The sequence below is a fragment of the Urocitellus parryii genome, chromosome 1 (assembly GCF_045843805.1).
Source record: "Urocitellus parryii isolate mUroPar1 chromosome 1, mUroPar1.hap1, whole genome shotgun sequence".
NCBI classification, from domain to species: domain Eukaryota; kingdom Metazoa; phylum Chordata; class Mammalia; order Rodentia; family Sciuridae; genus Urocitellus; species Urocitellus parryii.
The window spans coordinates 84,011,777-84,037,660 of record NC_135531.1 but is presented as its reverse complement, the minus strand read 5'-3'; the positions used below and the strand labels follow the sequence as shown (position 1 = coordinate 84,037,660).

General features: G+C 35.8%; 1 protein-coding gene across 1 annotated transcript in view; it reads left to right on the top strand.

The window, feature by feature from the left end:
* Window positions 1–9,670, top strand: part of LOC113187287 (uncharacterized) — a 118,136-nt gene extending 108,466 nt beyond the window's left edge. Inside the window, exons 11-12 of the mRNA XM_026395030.2 lie at window positions 7,549–7,684; window positions 9,571–9,670. Of these exons, the coding sequence (XP_026250815.2) occupies window positions 7,549–7,684; window positions 9,571–9,670 (236 nt within the window). The remainder of the gene's footprint in view (window positions 1–7,548; window positions 7,685–9,570) is intronic.
* Window positions 9,671–25,884: the final 16,214 nt, after the last annotated feature.

Sequence of the window (25,884 nt, the reverse complement as noted above, 5' to 3'; positions counted from 1 at the left end):
AACGAATCATTTGTGGTCTATTTTTTTGACATACAAATAATTCATAAATAATTAGCAGTAGTAAACATCCTGGAATCTCATTAACTTAATTTCTAGTTTTAGCACTACTGCTTATGTTTAATTAAGCTAGGTAGACATCTCAAATGAGAAGGAGGCATTGGTGACCCCTTAGACTTTTTTGGAAGTCTACATGAGGTAAAAAGCTAGTATTACTCTAGATAAACAATGCTATGACTCTCCTCTACTTAATCACCCTTCCATTTTTAAAACATGTTCCAGATTATCACACAACTTTGAAGAGGTAGACAGCATCTCTAATCACTTACAAAACAGGCTGTTCTTACCCAAACCAATATGCATGACTTTAAGTCGCTGATACCAGGATGGGGATGAAGGTAAACAAGAGAGTTAAATCTACAAAGCTGTCATTGATTTGGACTCATCAAATACCATTACAGAAGTCTGAACCTAGCAGGGTACAGTCACACATGCCTGTAATTGCAGCAGCTAGGAAGGCTGAGGCAGAAGGATCACAAATTCAGCCTCGGCAGCTTACTGAGACCATAAGCAACTTGGTGAGACCCTATCTCAAAATAAAAAATTAAAAGGGCTGGGGAGTTAAGGGCCCCTGGATTCAACCTCTAATGCCCAAAAAATAAAAAATCTGAGCCCTTTCAATTGATAGATCAAATAAGCTAATTTTGAGAGACTCTTTTCAAGATAGAAAGAAAATGTTTAAGATGAAATGTGCAGATTATTCCAAACTCTGAAATAAATGTTAATAAAGTACTTCCAAATATTTGGAGCCAAGACTGTTTCTGATTCCAAGGGTTTAAAAATAATAATGACAACTACTAGGTGGCTTCTTCCATTCCCAAAGGTCAGAAGAGATGCTACTTGGATAGGAAGTCCTGTTTAGAAAGTTGCAAACTGCTACTATGGAACAACCTGAAAATAATAACAGCAAAAGTAGCATTTACAACATGTACCTCTTAGTTAATGCAACTCTTCTTGTACAGGTCACTCTGTTAAGTGTTTTTGCTTATTGTTTTATTTCATTTCTAAAAGAGATAGATTATCATTTCACCTATAGATCTGGAAAGTCATACTTGGTGAGGTGAAATAACTGGCCCATGTAAAAAGTGAAGACAGAAAATTTGAACCTAGGTGACCTGAGTTATTCATAACCCCCCCCCCAAAAAAATATTAATAAGTAGAAAAAATTGGAAAGTTTATATCTTCTCAGCACTTATCGTTGCACATGTCTTTCCAGAATCTTACAAAGTTGTCTGCTAAGTACTTTAGGGCCTTATCTTTGTCCTACAACTCCTGTATCTGGCTTTATCTTCCACTCCTTGTATTAAAGCATAGTGCACTCCACCTAAATATGGTTACAGTCAATTTTTATAGCACACCTCACCTCCTGGACAATTTTCAGATCCTATACCTTTGCTTGTGCTAGTTCCTTTCCCTGAAATCTTCTACTACTACTACTGATTACCAGTACAAGCTGTCCTTCAAACATGGAAGGAAATGTTCTCTATCTCTTTCATGAAGCTATCCCAGACTACCCTAGATAAACAAACCTCTCTTTTTCAAACTATTTATCTTGTAACACTTATCACCTTCTACCCTGTGTTTTATCTCTTGCTGGCCATCTTATCTTTTCCAAGGAATTATATCCTCTAGAAATCACTATTATCTACATTGAATGAATTAATGAATGAAAGGATATTCAAATGACCTCAACTGGTCGTCAGTCCTATGAGGTATGTGTAGTATATCATCTCCCCATTTATTAGTGGAGAAAAATGTAATTCAAATACAATATAGCAACTCAGGTCATCATATCTGTGGTCTTTCTGCTCTATCACACTTTTTACAGCTATAAAAAACTATCTAATTTCTATCACTTTTTAAAAAATGCCTCTACTTTAGTCAGCTTTTCGCTGCTGTGACCTGACAAGAACAATTAGAGAAGGAAAAGCTTATTTGGTGTTCTTAGTTTCAGAGTTTTCAGTTTATAGATGACTGATTTCATTCCTTAGGTGAGGCAGAATATCATGGTTGAAGGGTATGGTGAAGGAAAGTAGCTCAGGATGTAGCATCAGGAAGCAGATAGACTAAGTTCAGCTCATAAAATATATACCCCAAAGCCATGCCCCCAATGATCTATCTCCCCCAGCCACACCTTACTTGCCCATAGTCACCACTAAATTATTCCCTATCAGGAGATTAACACACTGATTGGGTTAAGGCTCTCATAACCCAATCGTTTCACCTCTAAACCCCGCATTGTCTCACACATGAGATTTTGGGAGACACCACATATCTAACCATAATACTCTCTAAAAATATGTTATTTTGTGGTGAATAGAAATACAATTTTAACCTACCCATCCTATCCCTCCTTAACTTCTTGAATATTTCTATCTCCACAGATTCTCAATTTCTAGCCCAGATGATCTCAAATATTTAGAGAATATTTTCCTTATTGAAATCACAACAGAAAATCTATGTCTAGGTCCTGTTCTGAAATAGAGGACTGTGGGTTTTTGCTTTTACATGATTCTACTCTTCCCTGAATACAAAATACTATTTCCTTGAGCATGCAGCTTATTTCAGAAGCTGAACTTCCTCACCATCTCTCTTCCCCCTCACACTCTGACTACTACTAGGTCCAGACTGGATTTCCCCTTCAGCTAACCAGATGCTAACCTTTCTTCAGGCTGTAGAGGAGCTCCTCTGAAGTACCTTTCCCTAGATTTAAATTTTTAAAAAAATTTTTGTTTAGTTGTCAATGGACCTTTACTTAATTAATTAATTTATTTATATGCAGTGCTAAAAAATCAAACTCAGTGCTTCACACACGCTAGGCTAGTGCTCTACCACTGAGTCACAACCCCAGCCCTAGATTTAAATTTTAAAGTGAAATTTACATCCTTTTTCTATGAGTCCAGTTCAATCTTGACTCATCACCCGAGCTCACAGCCAATGATTTAACATGATGCAACTCAAGACAGAATGGAGGTATATCCAAACCTCCTGTGGAAATTCCTCAGAATACATTCACTCTCTCCACCCTCACTGCCCAGGTGAGACATTTTATCAGAGGGCTGGGACATACTGCTTAATTATACTGAAGGAGGAAAGTTAGCATCTACTGAAAACCTCCTACGTGTCAAAGACTAGGATAAGCACTTAATGTTCCTTATCTATATCTAATCTTTACAAAACACCCCCAGTTATTGCCCATCAATAGGTGAGAAACTTAGAAATTTTAACTAATATGTTGATAATCACCCAGCAATTAAGTGATCAGACTCAAAATAGGAATAAGTGCTAACTGAATCCTGTGCCCAAACTCAGCCACAATTCTATGTGTAGCGCCCCCTAGCAGAAATTATTCTTCTTACAGTAGCACTAAGTTAGTAATGGTGTGTGTCAGCACACTAAGTTAGCCAGGGTCCACCCAATCCGTGAGAACCATGGAAATTGTGAGAACAGTAGCAGAATTTGTTGAGAATGACAGAACTCATACTATACCTTGAACATTACTGGAGACAAAGTATTCAGTGTGGCATAATCATTTTATATGCATGAAATATGAATCATTATGTTTTTGTTTTGAGAAAGAGTCTTATTAAACTGCTTAGGGCCTTGCTAAGTTACTAAGGTTGACCCCAACCTTGGCTGTCCTACTGCCTCAGCCTCCCAAGTTTCTGGGATTACAGGTATACTCCACCCACCTGGCAGAATATGAATCATTATTACATTCATAAAGGTTATGCCAAGTTCTAATGCTCATTCTTAATTCTTCTAGGTGATGTTGAGTAAATAGTCTATAAAATGGTCTGATCTATAATTCTTCCTTTATTTGTACTGTACAAGTTCTGCTTGACTCTTGCACATCCCACACATGTCCATTTGCTTGTTCTTCTGCTCTATGAATGTCATAACCTTAAAGAAAGTCTTGATTATCATTTATGACTGTGCTTCTCAAACTGCAGGACTGGGTTCTATTAGTGAGTCATGCAATCAATGTAGTAGGCTGTGATGAATATTTTAAATAACAGCTGAATGGAATTTAATTGAGTAGAAAATATCACAGCACATCACAATGTTTCATAATTTCATTTATTACAACCAAAAAAGTTAGAAAAATGCTGATATAAAAAACTTTTTGTCTCTACATGTATTCTTGTTCAGATGGTCAACTTCATGCTCAGAATCCTAAAAACGGGGTATTTAAAGATGGTTACTTCCTTTAGAATATTTTTGTAGTAAACCTGCCACTCATTTTTTTGTTCTTGTGACCCTGGCTTCTGTAGTCACCACTTCATGGAAACCTGGTTCCATGATTGTACCATCGTAGTTGCTTTGCTGTTTTGTATATTTTAAATTTAATTTTAGTGTTTTAATCTGTTGCTTTGTGTTCCTCATTAGAGATCTCAAAGACTACATGTGGTATTTCCTATTTTATAGCTTTCTATAGCATCATCAGCATGCCTCATTCCTTGTAACAGTTAACTGAGATGTTGTGAGGACACAGAGGGTAACAAAGGGAAGTCAGGAAAAAGATAAAATTACTATAAGGGGAAAGAACAGGATGTGGAAGAACACAGCCCTAGTTTCCTGTAAGAACCATATTAAACACTAATCCCATATTTGACTTTCAATTGGATAAATATACCTCTATTTTGTAATGAGAAAGAGCCTCATGGGTTCCCTGAAGGTTTTCCTTCCTGTCAAGGAAAGTGCTAGTATTTTAACAACATATATTGCTGGCTCTCATGTGCCTGCTAATATTAAAAAGCCACTGTGTGATTATTCTGGAAGCCCCTCAGTAAAGTGCCTTCACATGAGCCTGAAGGCCTTTGTCATTCACCATGCACTTGATGACTTTTTTCCTTTTATCTCTCTCCAGCAAAAGCTGAAAGTAACAAATCATGACTCTTGGCTATTGGTCATGAATAAATCACATCAAGGTCTGTGTGTACTTCTCAGAAAGATATATTTACACTATTGCAACAAATAGGACACGCAATGCTTGCACAGTTCTTGCAACCAACATTGTGCAGACTTGATAATTATTGCTACCTGTCTCATAACAAAGAGACATCAGCCCAGTGAAGTCACCTCAAGTGAGTTGATGGGGTTATTATTGGATGTCTTTTCTGCCAATAATTTATAACCTACTTCTGATTAGAAAAAGGGTCCAAAAAAACTTTCCTGTTTGTAGGAAACAGTTTTTTGGACAACACCTTCTATTCATTCTCAGAAAGGGTAGAGACAGTGAAGGATATTCATGTCTTCTCAAACGTGGAAAAAAAAAAAAAAAGAAGAAGTCTCACAATCAGGAAGAAGCCACAAACCAATGAAGCAACCTATAAATACTGTGTGCTATTATTTGGAGCAGGGAAATTAGACAGTAAAATAACCCTGATATGTCTTTAGGTACTCTACTGTCCTGAAAGATTTAATGCATTGCCTATTCTACTTCTAGTATATACTCAAAGAAATAAAAACAGACCTAGACCAAAACTTGTACACGAATATTCAAAACATTATTCATAATTGTCAAAAATGGAAGAAAAATCAAATGTCCATCAGCTAGTGAATGGATAAAATAAAATGTGGTATATCCATACAGTGGAATATAATTTTGCAACCAGAAGGAATGAAGCGTTGATGTTTATTAAATGCTTCAGAAAAGACAAATCTCTAGAGACAGAAAGTAGGTTAAGGTTGCCTATGGTTGGGAGGGTACATCAGATGAAAAGTGACTGCTAAAAAAAAAAAAAAAAAAAAGTGACTGCTAATGGGTGTGGAGTTTCTACTTAAGTTGACAATGTTCTAAAATTAGATTACAGAGACGCCATACACTTTAAGTGGGTGGATTTTATGGTATACAAATTATATTTCAATAAAGCTGTTTTAGATCTTTCTCTTAAAGAAAGAAAGAAAAAGATATCACCCTATAGTTTTGGTAGTAAATACCCTACTACTGAGATCTACTGAGGGAAAAAAAAAATTCTGTCCATTTCTGAAATGAATAATTTCTCAGAAGTTAATTCTAAATTGGATGCTTTAAATGAAATTAAAAGGATTTTAATATCGCATCTAACCCTCTCATAAAATAAACAAGGTTTTTTCCTAAATTTTTTTTTTTTTTGGACACAATACCTTTATTTTATTTATTTTTTATGTGGCGCTGAGGATTGAACCCAGTGCCTCACACATGCTGTAATTTAATACTGAGCTACAACCTCAGTCCCTATCCCCTAATTTTTAAAGACCAATGTCCATTCATTGTGTTTAAAAAGAAAATTTGCATCTTCCTGACAGTACATATTGGAAGTGAATACAACCAAAAGGAAAAGTCTGACATATTCCCTTCCTAGCCTTCTTATTAATACATTTGTCCAGAACAGTTATCAGGTAGAGAGGCAAAAATCTAAATGATATTTTTGCATTTTCTTTGATAGTGTAGTGCACCAGAGTGGCTCCTGGGAGGAGTTAGGGGAGTGGGCAGGAGCAAGAGAGCTTTAAACACCCCGTCATCACTGTTGCTGACACTGCCTGGCATATCTGCATGAGTCAAGCTACTCAAAGTATCAAACACCACAAAAAACAGACAAGGGTGTTGATTTTTCAGAACCTTCTCCTAGACTGAGATCCTCCCTGCCTCTAAATAACGAAAACAAAAATCAGGCCAAGTTACGTACAGTCTGACCTCTTACATGGACTCAGAATATCACAGGACAGAAATTATCTTTTAAAATCAATCACGTGCCAGGCATGGTGGAGCAGACCTGTAAAACCAGCAACTCATGAGGCTGAGGCAGGAGGATTACGAGTTCAAAGCCAGCCTCAGTAGCTTAGTGAGGCCCTAAGCAACTTGGTAAGACCCTGTCTCAAAATAAAACTTAAAAAGGGCTGGGGATGTGGGTCAGTGGTAAAGCACCTCTAGGTTCAATCCCCAGTACAATAAAATAAAATAAATCACTTTCTCATTTTTAATTCAAGTTGGCTCTTTCATGTCACCCTATGGGTTCATATTTTAAATATGCTTTGCATATTTGCAAAGAGAGTGAGAGTCTGTGTTGGTTGTAGAAACTGCTGGAGATCTTTATTCTTCAGGAAGGATATTTTAATGATTTGCCTCAGCAAATACTATTTAATTTGCCTCTAATGTGATATTCCAGGTGAAAATCTTTGATGCTGAAAATTTTATTTCAAAATATGCTCTTCAGATAAAGAAACCAGTTTAAGCACAGTTATCCAAAGCTAAATACTCATCATGTACTAAGAAGAAGGCACAAATGGAAACAAGTAAATTCAATTTTTTTCTACTAACCATTAAATAGTGTATGACCTGAAATTACATATTCTTTTGAAGTCTTGGTTTCTTCACCTGTGAAATGAGACAGCTGGATTAGAGGGTTCTTCACACACAAAATGTTCTTGAAACCTTTTCAGACATCTTTTCTCCTTTTTACTCTTTCCCTATTCTCACATGCATTAATTTTTTTTCATGCTCTGTAGGTGGCCTATATCTTCAAGGATATAGGGTGAGTGAACAGACCCATAGCTTCAAACAATCAGTAATTGAACTCAAACCTCCATCAGAAGAGTTCAAGACTTTCTATCTCTGTGCAGAAAATAAAACAGAAAACCAGCGGTAAGCCAAGGACTTCATATTTCTTCTTCTTTATCAGTCCTGACAAGGCCTTCTTAGCAAACCCTTGTCCTTATTTTCCAAATCCACATCTTCAGTTAAATCCCTCTCTTTCATTGTAGTTTTCATAGTTAATATTCCATAGAATAGGTTTTTTTTTCTCCAATGCCTCCTTAGATAACTATTCTAAAAGGTTTCTTTTATTTTTTTCAAATGGAAAAGTAGTAATCTTCAATTCTTCCCCAGGCAGTTGCTACCTCAAGCTTCAACATAAAATATCCACAAACACCATCATCTGTAACTCTTATAATTTATTAATCCACAGATTTTATTTCACTCGTATTTAATATATCCACCTACATTTGGTTGGTGGTTTCCTTTTATTATAAGCCACTGAAGGAGATAGAATTTACCTAATTTGTGATGCATTCAGTATCCATGTTGACATGCAAAAAATACCACTTAGTTCATAATGATTCTGAAAAAGAATCAAGTTAACAGAGACAAAACCTTGAGACAGCGGAAATGCTCTCTGTTACTGAAAGTATTCTCCTCCCTTCAGTCTCCATGACCCGACTTCAATCTCCAAGATATCCAGTACCCTCCATTTTCTATCCCTACTTTCACCTGCTTCATGACCATCCCCTACCTCATCCAAACCCTTTATACAACTGTGTGGAAAACAAGAATCTAAGAAAGAAATTCCCAGTAACTTAGTGTGGCAAATGACATGGCAAAAAATTTCCAAGGACATTTGCAAGAACTAGACACATTGTTTGAACCCAAAGAAATAAAATTCTAAAAGGGAGATTTCCACCAAATGTCCATTTGAGGAAGGGATATAGAGATCTCTTACACCTTCTTCAATGTGGTAAACTTTGCCTGTATCTCTCATTCCTAAGGCTGGGCTAGAGGATCGTGAGGGTAGAACTACTAGATATTTTACCAGGATCTCCTTCCTGGGCATGTGTTACCATCCCTACAGCAGGTAAAGACAGATACCTGGGTATGGCTTCACCTAGCATATCAGAGAAAGAGAGTCACTAAAACAGAGTGTAGGCTCATCTGATGAAGTCCACCAGCTTCTCTATGAGAGGAGGTTGAATGGTTGGCCTTCACTGTTAAATTCACAGGAGATTTTATCAGAAAAATATTGAGACATTATAGAAATATTTCAAAGCATAACAGCATAGGGTTACAAAGTGCATAGGACTCTGGATCCACAAGATACTCTACTTATCCCTAAAGTAAATTCAGGAAATGACACAAATCATATTCTCCTCTCAGAGAATCACAGAGCACATTAACCTGTTAGTATTTCTGAGACATTCTGCTGGAAAGATTTCTAGTTCATTTGTTTCGGTCATTGTTGGTGGTATTTTTTAAAAACTAGCACTTGCCCTTAGAGTAAATGTTATATGGACAAGTTTATAAAATATCATCCAACAAAATTTAAAAAAAGGGAGATGAAAGGAGACTTAACTGGAGTGTTTGTTGTGGCCTCCCAATTTAAAAACATTTGACCATCTGGCAATATTTGATTACATTTAATCAACTAAAATTTAAATTAAATAGAAACAATAAAATATTAATCACAATCTTTAAAAACCTTTATATCCATTAATGAATATTTACAAACATTATACTTTCTTTGGATTCTACTGTTTATATTATCAAACTTCATCACTATCACTGCATAGTCCACATGTGGTATTTTACCTTCTGACTTCAGAATCTAAGGAGTGTGGTTTATCCTATTAATTTCAAGCTAAGCAACCAAGAAAAACAATTAGAAAATAAATTAAAAGATATTCTACTACTTCATATCTCCAGAGTCCAACAATTGGTTTAGTGACCTGTTCTAATACTGTTTTGGTTTTTTTCTGCAGCTGGATTACAGCTCTGCAAATGTCTATCAAAAAATGGATTCCTTTGCACCAGGCTATTCAAGACTTCATGAATCGACCCTTAGAGGAGACTAGAATGTGAAAGGAAACCTAGTTCTTAAGAGAAAGGATCCACAGGGTCATCACCAACTTTCTGTAGGAAGAAACAAAATGTTAATTGCTATACAGCTTTTCAGATGAATGTTTCTCCAGTATACTGAAAATTTATGATGAGATTACAAATTTGCCTTTGAACCAAAGCACCAATACCTACTCTGAAGTTCAGGGACACCACTTCTATTACATATTTCCCCTTCATGTGGTTTATGTCAGCATCAAAATATAATAGAACCTCCTATCCTCATCTCTTGAAAGAATAAATACAGCAAACTTTTATTTTCTGATTTTATTTTATGTTCTGTTCTTTGACTCTAAGTTTCCTAGGGTGATTTCAGCCAGGGAGAAGGAAGCCGATATTTGGGAAAATCAAAATCATGGAAGTGAATTGGCTCAAATGAAGGTAAATATTTCAGCTAAACAAGGTCTCTCTTGGGCCATTTTACAATTAACAGACCCAAGTGCCTCCTAAGGCTTCCCAGATGAAAAAGATAGTAAAAAAAAATAAAAAATAAAAATAAAATCAATAAGGAATTAGACTGAGTTTCAGGGAGAAGATTGAAAGACACTGCGTGTTTCTCCCTGAACTTCTGTCACAATGCAAACGAAAAATATATTAAGAATGCTCTGCACTTGATGCTGAAAGTAAGAGGAAGTCAAAAGAAATTCTAAGCATTGGCTTCATTTTTCAGTGGAACAATCCTTTTGCTGTATCCAAGATGCTGTGATGTATTTGAAGCCCCATGACCTTGCTAATGGAACAAGGATCACAGATTTTCAAGGAGTTCAGCTGTGAGGTTCAAGTGCTTTGACTCAAGTCACCAAAGGGGGAAAAAAAAAAAAAGAAAGGAAGGAAGAAAATAAACAAAATAATCACATTTCCTAAATCATTATATTGTGTGCATGTACAACTATGTAATAATGAATTCCACTAATATGTATAATTATAATACACCAATAAAATATTTAAAATAAATAAAAGAAAAATTAAAGGAAAAAAAATAATAGTGTTTTAGAGCTTACAAGGACCTGACAGCTCAACTTCTCTCCTTTAAACAGAAGCCTCAAACTCAGGAAGGTAATTGCCTATTGAAGATCACACATGTTGATGGCAGAACAGGAACTGAATCAGGGTCTTTGTATCTCCATCCAGTGTTTTCACTCAGTCACCCTCCTCCTCCTCATTGTGCCCAGAAAAGTGAAATATAGTTTTACAGACAAAGAAACCACCCACTACCCAAAGTTGTTGGATATTTCTAGTCTTCAGCTGAGAAATAAAAAACATCATTTCCAGCAATAAATCATGTTTCTATTTCTCTGATCTCATGGAAGGATTTCATGTTAATTAAATTATATTCTTTTCCAGAGAATCTTAAATGCAAAAAAAAGAAGATATCCAAATTCATGTCATTTTTTTCCTATACTTTCTATTTCTTCTTGGCCAAAAATAATGTAAAGTCCTCAAACAATGGCTACACTTTCATCTGTTGTTCACCATAATTCAAATAAAGGAGGCTTGTGAGTGTGTGAGGATGTGCTCCTCAGTCCATGTATTAAGAGAAACTCCTTAATGAACTCATGCCAAAAAATACATGCTAGAATACTCTGACCAACTTAAAACCATAATTAAAAAAAATATTCAATTAGCAACAACAGATAGCTCTCTGTGCTGAAAATGGTCCCTTTGTTCTCCCTGTATCTGCCATGATAATAATGAGGTCTTTCAGCAGCAGCATTAGTAATGTTCATGTCAGAAACCTGGGGCTCGTACATCCGCTCCCCAGCAGTGCTTTCTGCCTTTCTGGAGCCTCGCCATGGAATGCACAAACTGTGCTGTTACCAGGCAGCCAGCTAGTGACCACAGCCAACTGTAACACTGGCACAGAGCTTTCCCCTGGAGGAGGAAAACAAAAGCAAATACCTCAATAAAATGTGAATGCAATTTTCTCTGAATCAAGCATTCACATAAATGGCTTGAAAATTAACTGTTTGGACATTCAAATTTTAGAGACACTATCCCCAAAACTACTGGTGTTATTCCTGGAAGGTTTTAAAGATTTAAACAATCCAGGATATTATGCAAAACTTTTTGTGGGCGGGTATTTTTTTTTGGAAAAGATTTTTATCTCTTATGTAATTCTGAAAAAGAGATATGTGACCCAGAAAGAGAAAAAAAACCCAACTTTTCTTTTTCTTTCTAAGATTAAGAATACCCCCAAATTTACCAGGTTTCCATCTCCAATAGATGTAATAGGGAGGGGAAAGTGCAAAGCCAGCCTTCTGCAACATCTGACTGCACATTTGGGGGTTAACCTTTTGGCAAATCAAGGAGAGCTGCCCACAAATCCAATGGTCAGTCAGTCAATAAAGGCTCATTGAGCACCTGCTATGGGCCACACTTACCGGCTGCTACCAATTAACTTCCATTAAGAAAAGTCAGGAAAATTTTGTTTGAATCATACTTTCTGCAGCCAGCAGGCCCTAGTTCAAACTCTAGGGATGCCACTTTCTGCCTATGACCTTAGACAGACTGTGTGAACTCTCTTTGCTTTAATTTACTCATCCATAAATAAGGATAATTATAGTACATGTCTCATGCTTATGAAAATTCAATGGGCAGTGTATGAAAAGTGCTGGAACAGTGGGCTGCCCTAGCCCTCTCTCAACATGATTATCAACATCACTAGCAAGGATTTGTCAGCTTATATACAGACTCCACATCTCTGTAGACAGTACAGAAAAAAATGCCTCTTGTCCCTTCCCCTCACTGACGACAGGTGGAGAGGACAATGGACATACCCATCAGGTTCTATCTTAAGAGGAAATGAGAGAGAGAGGTGTAGTTTCAGTCTTCCTGGGTCATAGTCTTCAGATTTTTGCCTTTTTAAAACTCTAAATACTAGCCTACAACTGTTGAAACTTCACTACCCCAACTTTTGATAAACTTGGGAGATTTTCCATTATATCCCTAGAACCCCTAACCTAAAATCAAAATGTTCTCACAGGTGCCCTGTCAGGCCTGTTCTGCCCCATCTGTTAATAGTGTTCACACCTGAAGAGAAATTGCTGGACTGTTCTGCACTTAGGTTTCCCAGCAGAATTATATTCAGTGAAAATAAATTAATGCATATCAAAAAAAAAACCCACAATGGCTTGTTGCCTTAAGGGAATACTAAAAGAAATCTTACTTGTCTTACTTACAAAGCTTGAGAAATTTTTTTTCAAGAATCCCGTACCTCCAAATCACCTTTAAAGTTTCTCTTAGACTTGGAACAATATTTACGCCCCTAAATTTTCAGGAAAAAACAAAAAACCCTTTCTCCATAGAGGTTTGGCTAACATAGTAGAATTGTTTTTTCATGTGATATTTCCCAGCAACCACATAAGACCCCATCAAGTGACATGTCTATCATAGGATGCAAAAAGTAATGAAATGGTAGAGCAATTTTTTTAAAGTTAACACAAAAATTTACATCATATATACATAAGCATATTTCCATATTTACACATAGATATTTTGGGGTAACACATATCTTTTCATATGTTTTCAAGTCTGTCTGTTTAGAATAGAATCCATTCTTGGGCAGAGAGTTTTCATTTCAATGACTCTTCACAGACTATTAACCCAAAGCAGATGGATACCCTGAATACATAAACAAGGCTTTGAATACTCTAGTAAGTTATTTGATCAATCTTTTGAAGCAGAATGGGAATATCTCACATCTATAATTATTAGTTTGATATCTTCAAGGAGGTAGGAATATGTTTATCTGGTTTACTGTATGCCCTGAAGCCCACACAATGTTGAAAATACACTAAACATTCAATATTCATCTAATAAAAGCATAAATAAATGAATTTCATTTACTGATCTGATCACAGATAAAATTTAATATTATTTTCAGTTTAGATTCACAGTGATATTGGGACTTTAAGAACTGAAAATTACAGAAAGCTTTTGGAGAGAACTGGACTATAAATCCATTGTAATTATGAAGAAATGGTGTCACATACATCAAGGGCAGCTCAAAAAGAGTGTGGAACATAAGAAGAAACTCAGTGTACCCTTTTTTCTGCTCTGCTGTTCTTTTTTTAATATTTATTTTTTAGTTGTAGTTGGACACAATACCTTTAGTTTATTTGTTTATTTTTATGTGGTGCTGAGGATCAAACCCAGGGCCTTGCATGTACTAGGTGAGTACTCTAACCCTGAGCCACAATCTCAGCCCTGCTCTGCTGTTCTTTATGCATCTGTTTCATTCTTCTTTCTTCCTGAAAGTTGACTTTTGTTGATATAGAACATTAGTGAATGTACCATGAATGTTAAACCCCAGTGACAGTCCCAGTTGCTTATCAGCATCCACACGAAGACTGTAAACTTCCATGCTTCTATGACCAGAATACAGGATGGCAAATCCTTCGTAGCAATCATACTTACAACTTGTGTGTTAGGGACAACTACTCTGCATACCAGCATTAATAGCAAGCACCTACCTATTCAGCAACAGTATAGGAGACCCAATTTCAGAAAGGTGGTTCCCCCTTTGTAGAATATAAAAGATGGGAGCCTTCATAGTTCAAAGGCACTTGCTCTCTTACACGGGTAAGTTCTGTCCCTCTTTCCAAATTATGAAAATTGAGTCTCTTGACTTGTATGATGGAACCCAGAATGATACCTATATAGTTGCTGTTCAAGTTGAGCTTCATTATTTTCCATCACAATATTGAGTGATTAATGTGACCATGTAATTTAGTTTCTAAATTGGAACATTTTGAGAGAAGACACTACTGGTAAATATACTGGGACAACTGGTGTAAACAGTGAATGTCCTGGGAGAAATGTGTCACCATAGGAATGACACACAAACTGCCATTCTCTGATTCCTCACCCATATGGAGGAATAGCTTAGATGTTCTCAGTTCAAGTTTCTATGTTCTCAGGTGCAGTTCCCTGTGAGAGAATAACTTATCTGTTTCAATTCCAGTTCCAACAAATTAAGAAACCAAATACTCATGATCAAGGAGATGAGGTCACATAAGAAAATAGATTGGGAACTCTGTAGCCCAAACTCTATGTTTATTTGAAGTGAAGTAGTAGGGAAATAGTATATTTCCCAAAAAAGGAGTCTTTAGGAAGCCAACTCTTGGTATTTCATCCTACTTATATGAGTTTAATGGTGTGGAGAAGACATAGAAGCCAAAGAATTCCCACCAAAATGTCTATAATTTAATGAGTTAGCCGGTCTCCATTCAAGGAATGCTTGCAGAAGATTAAAAATTCTATGTTAGAGACGAAAGACTTTATTAAACCAAGTGCAGCTACAGACCACAATTGTTAAGCTGTGGCTTATGATACTGGTTCTGTTCTGATACAAACTGACTATTATCACCTGCAACAAGTCATTTGATACTCATTTATTTAATTTTCTCTCCTTTATTTTTGTACTAAGTAGACCCAACCCAAAAATAAATTTCAAAGCTAGTTTATTTAAGCAATAGTTCTTGAGGAATTATTGTTTCTCCTGAGCAACCCATTATCCCATACTTTCAAAAGATTAGTGTGCTTTATAATAAACTACAATGCAGTTTGAAATTATGAAAAAGATATAGTTAGCTATACTTAAAATTATTGATATAACACAAGAGAAGGTAGACATTGTTTTTATAACACTGATTTGAAAATGTGTCCTTGTACAGAACTCCACTACTGTGTTGATTTGTCAGCAAAGCAAGCAGCAGTTACATTGTGAATGTGAATTTGAAATGAGAACCCTCTTGGGCAAATTCCGTTGAACCACACCAAATCCTTTATTTTGCTAAAATCACCCTCTCAGACTTTCCAACTGGTTATGCACATTTGTCTTTCATGCTTCATCAGTTTCTCAACTTGCAGATTAAATAAAATGTTTTGCTCAGTGAATCTGTTCAATTATATTCATCTTAATTATGACTTTACTTTAAAATGATCCAGGCTGTATGTTTTTATGCTATAAAATAAATTAGAACTTAGTTCTTGGAATTACTCTACTCTTCGCAGTAACATAAGGTAATGTGATCTGATAGTTTGGTTCTACCCACATGGACTTTTTATTCTTGTTTCTATCACCTTCCTCTGGAGTATTTATTACATATGAAATCTCATACTAATTGCACAATACATTAACATATAGCTCTAGTTCTTTCAGCATTATTATATTTTTTATGAATTAGTTAAGTATAGGTTTTCCCCCAATTACATTAATGGTTTGTTTTCAGGTTTATTTTTCTTATTCTCATATCTTCCTGATCTTTTGAAAGAAATGTATGTGTATGTGTTTAGTGAACTTTAAAAAATCTTTCTTCGGGCTGGGATTGTGACTAAATGGTAGAGCACTTGCCTAGCACATGTGAGGCCCTGGATTCGATCCTTAGCACCACATAAAAATAAAGAAAGAAAAAAAGAAAAAGAAAGGAGGAAATTTTTGGAGGAAAAAAGGAGGAAATTTCCCTACCCCAGTTCAGCAAAGTATCAATAAAAATTAGAAACTCCTCCTTTCCCCGACAAAATCCATTTTTTCCATTTATAATTATTTTGCTTTTACTTTGAACTGCTTGCACCTGCTTCCAAATGCATTAGTAGCTTAGAATTCTGTGTACATCAGTTCAACTAAAAAAGATCTAGGTGCTAATCAGTGAATATCTAGAGAGGTAAAATATTGTACCTTTTACCGAGAATGAACAAACATGTCATATCAAATAAGATCATTGCTCTATCATGCCCTGCTTTAAGGTCTAACTGCTTCAGAAACCAAGTGAAATAAATGTAGTCTTCTGACACAACTATGTAAGATTATTTTTCTCATGCACAACAGTAAAAGCAACAATAGCCCATCATTCAATTGATAAATAATGAGTTTAAACAGGTAAAAAATTATTACCACAACATCAATGTATTTAGTCTAAAAATAAAATTCATTTTAAAAATATACACAACTCTTTAGCCTCTGTGATGATTCATTCATTCATGCATTCATTTTCAGTATGTCAGGCAATAAGGAATAATAACCTTGTAAATAAGTTTTCCATTTTCATTAAGGATCTTACCTTCTAATTGGGAAGTCTTAACAGTAAATGAGCAATACAATAAATAAATTATATATATATAATAAATTATATATATATATATATATATACACATATGTTGATGAGTGCAGGAAGAAGTTCATTTTGAGAGAGAATAATGACATTAGTCTGATAGGATGTTAGGATGTACAAGAAAATATTGTTTATTAAACTGAGACTGAGCAGATGAGAAGAAGCCTCTTTTGGAATATCTGTATTTGTATTGTAGCAAGAAAAACAGGTGAACATTCAGAAAAGAGTTTGAATATGCAAAGGAGTTTGCTGATCACTGATCAGGAAATTCAGGGCACCAGAGGCCTGGGGATATTAAGTCAGACTAACAAATAACTGATCCTAGTATGGGGATGAGGCAATAATGGATACCTAGGAAGCAGGGGCTTAATGCCATTGCTGAGGAAAAACTAGGAAGAGAGGCATGATTGAAGTCATTGTGATAGAGTCATAAAGGTAGACATTTTTCTAGCATTGGGGTATTAAATATTTTGCTAAGTGTGTATCATTTCTAGATGAAATGATTACCTACGATAGCAACACTGATGAAATTTGCAACAATACACATTTCTCCATAATTTTTAACTAATTATAAATAATAGTTTAGAAACAAAATATGAAAAATTGACATAAGATTTTTTTGACACTACCAGATCCCTGTATCTAGTGGCACTGTCCACACTCAGTGGGAGTATCACTAATGGGTGCTAAGGGGTTCTGATTCCCTGCTGCTACTTTCACCCTTACCATTGAAATATACAATCGTGAAGTCATTTTGGAATAGTAAAGTGTTGTATGCTAAATCATTTTTTCTTTTCTCTACAACTGTTTGCCTCAGTTAATTATGATCAGTAGTAATGTGTCTTTTAATAAGTCAAATGCCTTTGCAGTTGTAATTTTTGTTCTCTTTCAAAGCCTCAACTTACACCCTTAAAACTCTATTAGTTTTCTAAAAAAAAAAAAAATCAGACTTTTTTTAGAAGAAGAAAAGTCTCTGCCAAATATAACTAAAAGTATATGTCCTAAATTTATATGTCAAATTTGTCATACACAAAGAACATTGAATATATTCTTTTGTTATGTTATAAAATTCTTGCTCTGTGCTAAAGCAGAGTAAAGAGTAAAGGTAAATGACTTGTTGAGATTCTAAAGAAAAACTATGATGAAAAAGAGAAGCAAACACCCTTCCCAATGATAAAGAGCAATTATCTTAAAAAGAAACCTGCTAAAAGATCATCATCATAACCCAGAAAGAAATTGCCTGGCTATTTACAAGTGTGAATGTGATAGAACAGGAGTAAAAGGTTTAAGGTAACAAATCTAATTCACTGGGCATTGCCATCTTCCTTTTTAGAAAAAGTGAAATAATTGATCTTTTTCCTCTCATTTTTTAAGACAAATAAACTGAAGTCTGCCAGAAATTGAAATATCAAGTTGTCTGAAAATAATTGAATTAGAGACACCAGATCTTATATAACATAACAATAGTGACCTGGGTAGCATAGATTTACTTACAGAAACCAATGGCATAGATTCCACTAAAAAATCAACAAATATATGAAAAAATGTTCAACGTCTCTAGCAATTAGAGAAATGCAAATCAAAACTACTCTAAGATTTCATCTCACACCAGTCAGAATGGCAATAATCAAGAATACAAGCAATGATGTGTGTGTGGGGGGAGGAGCACACTCATACATTGCTGGTGGGACTACAAATTGGTGCAGTCAATATGGAAAGTGGTATGAGGAATTCTTGGAAAACTTGGAATGGAACCACCATTTGACCCAACTATCCCTCTCCTTGGCCTATATGCAAAGGACTTAAAATCAGCATACTGCAGGGACACAGCCACATCAATGTTTATAGCAGCACAATTCACAATAGCTAAACTGTGGAACCAACCTAGATGCCCTTCAGTAGATGAATGGATAAAGAAAATGTGGAGTGTGTATGTATATGTGTGTATATGTATGTATGTATACATATGGAATACTATTCAGCATTAAAAAAGAATAAAATCATGGCATTTGCAGGTAAATGGATGGATCTGGAGAACATAATGCTAAGTGAAGTTAGCCAATCCCAAAAAAACAAATGCCAAGTAATTTCTATGATTTAGGGATGCTGATCCATAATACGCTACGAGTGATGGGAGTAAGAGAATTAAATGAACTCTAGATAGGGCCAAGGGGAAAAGGGGAGGGAGGGAGGGAGGGAAAAGGAGGGGGTATAGGGATAGGAAAGACAGTGGAATGTGATAGTCTTCGTTACCCTAAGTGCATGTATGAAGACACAAAGGATGTGACCCTACTTTGTGTACAACCAGAGATATGAAAAACTGTGCTGTACATGTGTCATATGAATTGTAATGCATCCTGTTGTCATATGTAAAAAATTAAAATTAAAAATTTAAAAAATGGAAAAAAAAGAAAACAGAAAAGCAATGGGAATCTAGAGAAAAGCATTAGGTTCCCTTTTAGTCTTTCCCAAAGAACTGAAGTTAATGCATCAATACAGAATCACAGGTTGAGCATTGGCAGACTGAGAGCCTAGCCATAAGATGGTGTGGTGAGTTCTCCATGTATCCAAAATGTATCTCCAAAAGGAATAATGACTAGTGTTACACAAGTGTTACACAATGGGAATGTCTGTATTATTTCATATGATAAACTATTCAAATGTTATTTTTTTAAAAAAATCCAAAGGACATTGGCAATTGCATTAAGAGTACTCCATTATGATGACACCATGTGAGAACAAGAAAACTTCCCAAATATTGAGTAGAATCAATTCTCCTGCCCCCAAATGACAAGCATGTTGTACTTGCTAAGATGAATGACAGGAGATATTGTGAGTTCAGCGGCATAAATGGAGAATGTGATAAACAATACATGTCTGTCTCCAGCAAAAACTGACCTTCTGTTCCTTGAAAGAGGAGCAAAAGATCACAAATGACTGACTATGTTAGCAAGGAAGAAAGTGCATATCCAGACCCAATACACCAAGCACCTGAAAGTTTGAACAATTCCCCATTACAAGAGTAATGGAAAATGATGACTTTTCATTTTGAAATATAATCCAACTAGGGGTGTCTTTGAAATCATAAAGTACTTTAGTAGCAGTGTATTGGTACTAAGTATTCCAGGCTTAATCACTATCAGTCATGAAGTTATCCTTAACTAAAATATTTCATTCATTAATGGTTAAAAAATGGCTAAAAGTGCTCAGGGCAGAGCAAAAGGGAAGGGGGTACCACCAGCTTCTTGCTTCTTATTCATATCACTGACAGAAGTGAAGTCAAAAAAATTCCTTCTCTTTCCATAGACTTCTGCATTGCGGTGATATAAGTACCTCAAGACACATGACCAACACATTCTGAACCAAATCCAGTAACATAGCCTCTAGACATATGTAGCTATTGAGCACATGAAATGTAGTTAGTGATGTGAGTGAAGAGAAAATAGACACTAGATTTAGAAGACTTGGTACCCCAAAAAAGTATTTCACTAATGATTTTTTATATTGGCTATATATTAAAGTGATAAAATATTGGAAGTGTTGGCTTAAATATTATACCCATTTCTTCTTAGTTTTTTAATTTATATTTTAAATTATATATGTGGCTTACAACATATTTCTATTGGACTGTGCTAAGCTATAATTTCTATATGGTATTAAGTAAAAATAAACCACAGCGGAGACAAGTTTTCTCCTCCAGGAAGTCTTAGCTGGAGATGAGCACAGCTACACAATCCTTGCATCACTAAGAAGCTGAGGGTTGGAAAGCTGCACTTTTCTGTGTTTGAGAAACCAGGAAATCAGTGACCAGAAGGCAATGAAATGCACTATCTGGGTTGGAAACTACTAGGGCTAGAGGGGTGGGAGGAGGAAATAGGCTCAAAGACTTGTAGAAATAGGTCTTATTCATATAGATGTAATAATGATAATCACTGTGAAGATTGTGTGAACTCAAATGTTGAAAATAAAGTGAGAGGTTACTCCAGGATGTATCTACAAACAGGCCATAAGCATACTTCCATTTAAACCACATGAAACAGTGAAGTTCCTCTGTGGTTGAGAATTAGCTTACTTTACATCTATGTCAGTGCCCTTTTTTGTATTCCTTCCTATATCATCACAGAGATAGAAAGCTGAGAAGGACACTTCCCAAACTCCATGTCAACTTGGGTCCAGATATGATTTTTGGTACTATGAATCAGATAAATAAATACAAGCTTGAATTTGGAACTGAGTAAGTAGAAACATAGCAGGATAGGAGCATTCATGTTGTGAGACTGATTCTAAGCTGATAGCTGGAAAGAGCATCATTTGCACAGCCAACTCTCAGATGGAGGCAAGAGCAGTAGCTACGTGGCAATCCATTTTTCCATGACTTGGGAATCACTGTCAGAAGCTCAGTTTTATCTCTGTCTCTTCAGCTATATCTACATAAAAATGCTACCTATCTCATGAGTTTGTTGTAAGGAGTAGTAAGCTAATACATAAAATAGCTTAGCACAATGATTGACACCTGGAAATCATTATTTGTTAGTATTAGAATTTTAATGTCAGTTATTAGGATTTGAATTAAGGGTTGATAATGAAGGGGATTTGCATATCAGATATATAAAATTTTGGTCACAGGTAAAACTGGTTACTTTTTAAAAAAATTTATTTGTTTTAATTAGTTATACAAGACTATAGAATGCATTTACTGATTACGTTTTATTTTCGTGAAGACCTAAGAAAAATTCTTTTACCTGGAGTCAACATGTTGAAGAGAAGTTGGGAAACCAGTTTCTTCCATAAATCCTAGAGAGGTGGTAACTGTGGCAGGAAAAAGTAAGAAAAACTGGAAAAGAGGAACTCGTCACATAGCAATATTCCTGGAAGCTAATTGACTGGAACTGTTCAGGAAAATGTGTGCAGATGGAGGGGCCATAAATAGAATTATCTCATTAAAAAATAACAACATAGAAAGCAAAACAAACAAAGACTCTTTTTATGTTTTGTTCTAATAGTAGTGGAAAATGTTAAATGAAGGTTGAACTAAGTTATTTTCTAAGGCTTTGTTGCCTGAATTATTTCCAGAGGACACCATCAATTCTTTAAATGACCATTGAACCATGTATGTGCCAGGAACTGGGATGGGTACTGGAAATAAAATGTTAGAAAACAAATCAGTGGCCTATAGTTTTAGTTTTTTAGGGTTGAACGGAATTGAAATGAGAAAAGTAGAGTTTGAGGGGAAATTAATAAACCTTGAGCGTCAGTTCTCAGTATGGGTAGGAGACAAAGAAATGTGGTTCCATAAATTTGTATTCCCTCATTTTGTGCTTTACTTCAACCCTGTCCCTTTCCTTCTCTCTCTCTCTCTCTCTCTCTCTCTCTCTCTCACTCTCTCTCTCAGAGAGAACTAATAATCAATCTGGAAGCAATTGTATGGGGTGCTTGGCAAAAGTTAAGAGTAGCAACTTCAATTTTTAAAATGATATCAAATTTACATAAAAGTTCCAAGTATTGCACCAAAAATTGTTTCAGAATAATTCAAGAATAAGTTGGCATCATGATGCATCATCACACTCAAATACAATAAAGTGTACTTCCTATAAACAAGGGCATTCTACACAACCACGGTATAACCATTAAACCAAGAAATCAACATTGATCAATTACCACTAAGGAATCCTCAGATCCCATTCACCAGTTGACCCAATAACTGATTACTGGTTAATTATTTCATTGTATTATCCCTATAATTTTGTTTATTTTCATGTTTACTCATTTTAAGATTAAAATTATAAGTTAGGTGTGATGGCATATATCTGTTATCCCAGCAATAGGGGAGGCTGAAACAGGAGGAACAAGTTCAATGCCAGCATCTGCAACTTTAGTGAGGCCCTGTCTCAAAAAAAGAGATAGGGGTGGTGGTGCTTAGGATGTAGTACCCCTGGGTTCAATCCTGGGTGCAAAAAAAAAAAAATCCAGATGTGGTACTCTGTTCTTTGCATCCTATCAGGTAACACTAAATCTCTATTCACAACATTACTACTAATATTCATTTTGATCACTTGATCACATGACAAAGCCAAACTTCATGCTTTGTCTCCCTGTAACTAATAAGAAGTTGTTGAAGGCTACCTTTAAATTATGCAAATATCCCTTTACTAATCAAATTTTCAATTTATTATGTATTAAAATAAGTATGAATCCATGGTTTCTGAGTTTATTGAATGATATAACCCATATCATTATTACTTATTTTGATGCTCAAATTGTCTCACATTTGGTCAGTGGGACTGACTTCTGTATCCATTTGACATGTCCACATGATCATCTTTACCAAAGGCTGTTCTGGACTCGCTGTGCTTTCCCTGCCCAGCCTTGGAATCAACCATATCACCAAGAAGTCCTCATTCCTTTTAGTTGAAAGTAAGAGTACTGTCAACGGTCACCTTCACTAAGTCACACCCTGCCTGGGGCAGCCCAACTAAGGCAGCCCAATAAAAGTTTCTCTTAGAACATGCCTCCTAAAAAACCCAAAATACAACTGGTGCTAAGATCCAGTCACTGGTTATATTCATGGATATTGTGGTATAGTTGCTCTCAGGTCTTCTGGCAGGCTGAGCTATTGAATGTGTGGATGTGCAGAAGCACATTCATATATCTGTAGAGGCCTTAAAAATGCTCCTGTAAAGTTACACACACTTTAATTCTTGATTTAGAAAAAGGAGGTGGGGAGAGCCTTCATAGATGTGTTAAGGATTTTGAGATTGGAAGATTATCTTGGACTCTTCAGATTGGCCCAATGCCATCATGAGGTCCTTATAAAGGAAAAGAAGAAGGAGAATTGAAATCAGAGGAAATGCAACAAGGAAAACAGAGGTCAGAGTTAGGAAAAGGTCATGAACAAAGCAATGGCTGCAGCCTCTAGGAGAGGGAAGACTCATAGGAATGCATTTCTTCCTGGCATGTGCATTGTTGATACATGAGTTTTAGTCCAGTAAAACTGGATTTGGACCTCTGATCTGTAGATCTGTGAGAAAAAAAAAATCCATTGTTTTTAGCCACCAAATTTGTAGTAAATGGTTACAGCAGCATTAGCAAATGAATTCAACATCCATCACCACATGAAAGCCTTCCTCACCCAGCTTGGATTCTAAAGCCCCACATGAGGCAGCCATCCTCCTCACCCCAGTGAGAATATACTCTTCAATTTCCAGGCCCCAATGTTCTGTGGCACAAAGTTCTCCTAGAGGTCATTCTCTTCACTCCTCCCAGACTGAGATCTCATACAGGGCCATACTCTGTATGGATGCTCCCCTTGCTCCATCTAGGTTCCCACTCACTGTACCCTGTACTGCACTGCCCTTCTTAGGCCGCAGTAGCTCATTCCAGTTCACCCTTCCATGGGTACGTCCTTCTCCCATTGTTTGAAACTGAGGAACCATCATCTCATTGTATGATAAAAATCCAGACATTTGTTCTCTGTTAACCACAGTCTCAGACGTGGACATCTTAGAAACTGGAGAAAGTCTTTGTGTTCAAAGGTGGTAGTTCCTTCTTCTGTCTTTTGCCAAAAAGGCTACCAATCAGGGTTGCTCTCACTGACTGAGGAAGGAAATTTAGGGATTCTCCTGAGGGGAAAATGAATAACTTCAAAGGAAAGATCTAGAGATACTGATATTCGGAGACACTCTCTCACCAAAAAATCTAGTGTACTGTTTCTAGGTAAACATGCACCATCTAGGCACACGGTTGTTAATTTAGGTCTTGATGCTTAGTATCTAAATGAATGGACAGCAGATATTACCAGACTATTTAGGGAAACCTGCAAGATGAAAGATTTTTTTAAACAAAAAAGAAAGAAAAAACAGAAAAACTGGAAATAATGAAGGGAACAACAAATAAATTGAAAAATATATCAATTATATTCTCAGAGAAATAAAAGAAAATTAGAATTTATAAAATATAAGCAGATAACAAGAAAGAACTCATAAAGTAAAATGGATTGAATTTTTTTAAGTTCAGGAGAAGAAGTGAAAGATAAAGTTGGAATTTCTTCCACAAACTAGGATGACCAGACAAAAGAAACCTAGGATAGGGGAAAAGAGAAGAAAATTCCAGGTTGTATAACATCTAATTTATAAGAATTACAAAAACAAAAATTATCAAAGATTCAATTTCAATTTGACCACAGGTAAAGAATGATGTAATTCTCCAAAAGACCCCCAGAGTGCCCAACACACACATACACACACACACACACACACACACGACCCACACCAATATACATCATGGTAAAATTTTCAAATACAAGAGATAAGCAGAGGACTCAAAGTTTCAGAGAGAATAGTGAGGTTGCATACAAAGGAACAGGTATTAAAACAGTTGTCAGTCAGCAGACTTTCCAGGGCAAGTCTCTTCTGTGGGAATTCAGCAATCCAGGATTATTTCTGATCTTCTCAATATAAGGTTTCCTACACAAGAAAAGAAATTGGTTTGGCTTATGACAGACAGCCCAGTGGCCAAAACTAATCAATGACCCTATACAACTGCAAGGAGGCCATGAAATGTCACTCTCCATTTGTTCAGGGTGAAAAGAAAACCAATTATGAAGGGGAACTAGAAGTGTCTTCTACATTTTTCTTTGGAAACACTGTTGGAAGTACTCAACCAGAAAAATAAGGGATTCGACCAAAACAAATAAACATGAGATTCAGAAAATAAGGATTCCACATCATTAAACTGGAAAGCAATCAGTCCAGATTAAAGTAGGAGGATCCAAGAGTCCAGAAAAAAAAATTTTTTAAAAAGTTTATAGACTATTTAATATGTGCAAGGATTTAGAGAAAAAGATCATTGCCAGGCATAATGGACAATATTAGAACAGGTACTTAGAAAACAATGCAAATAAAAACACAGTAGTTGGAAAAATGAAACTAATGTAGGAAGGGCTGGGGTTGTGGCTCAGTGGTAAAGTAATTGTTTGGCACATGCGAGGCACTTGGTTTGATCCTCAGCACCACATTAAAATAAGTAAATATAATAAAGGTATGTGTCCATCTATCACTAAACATATTT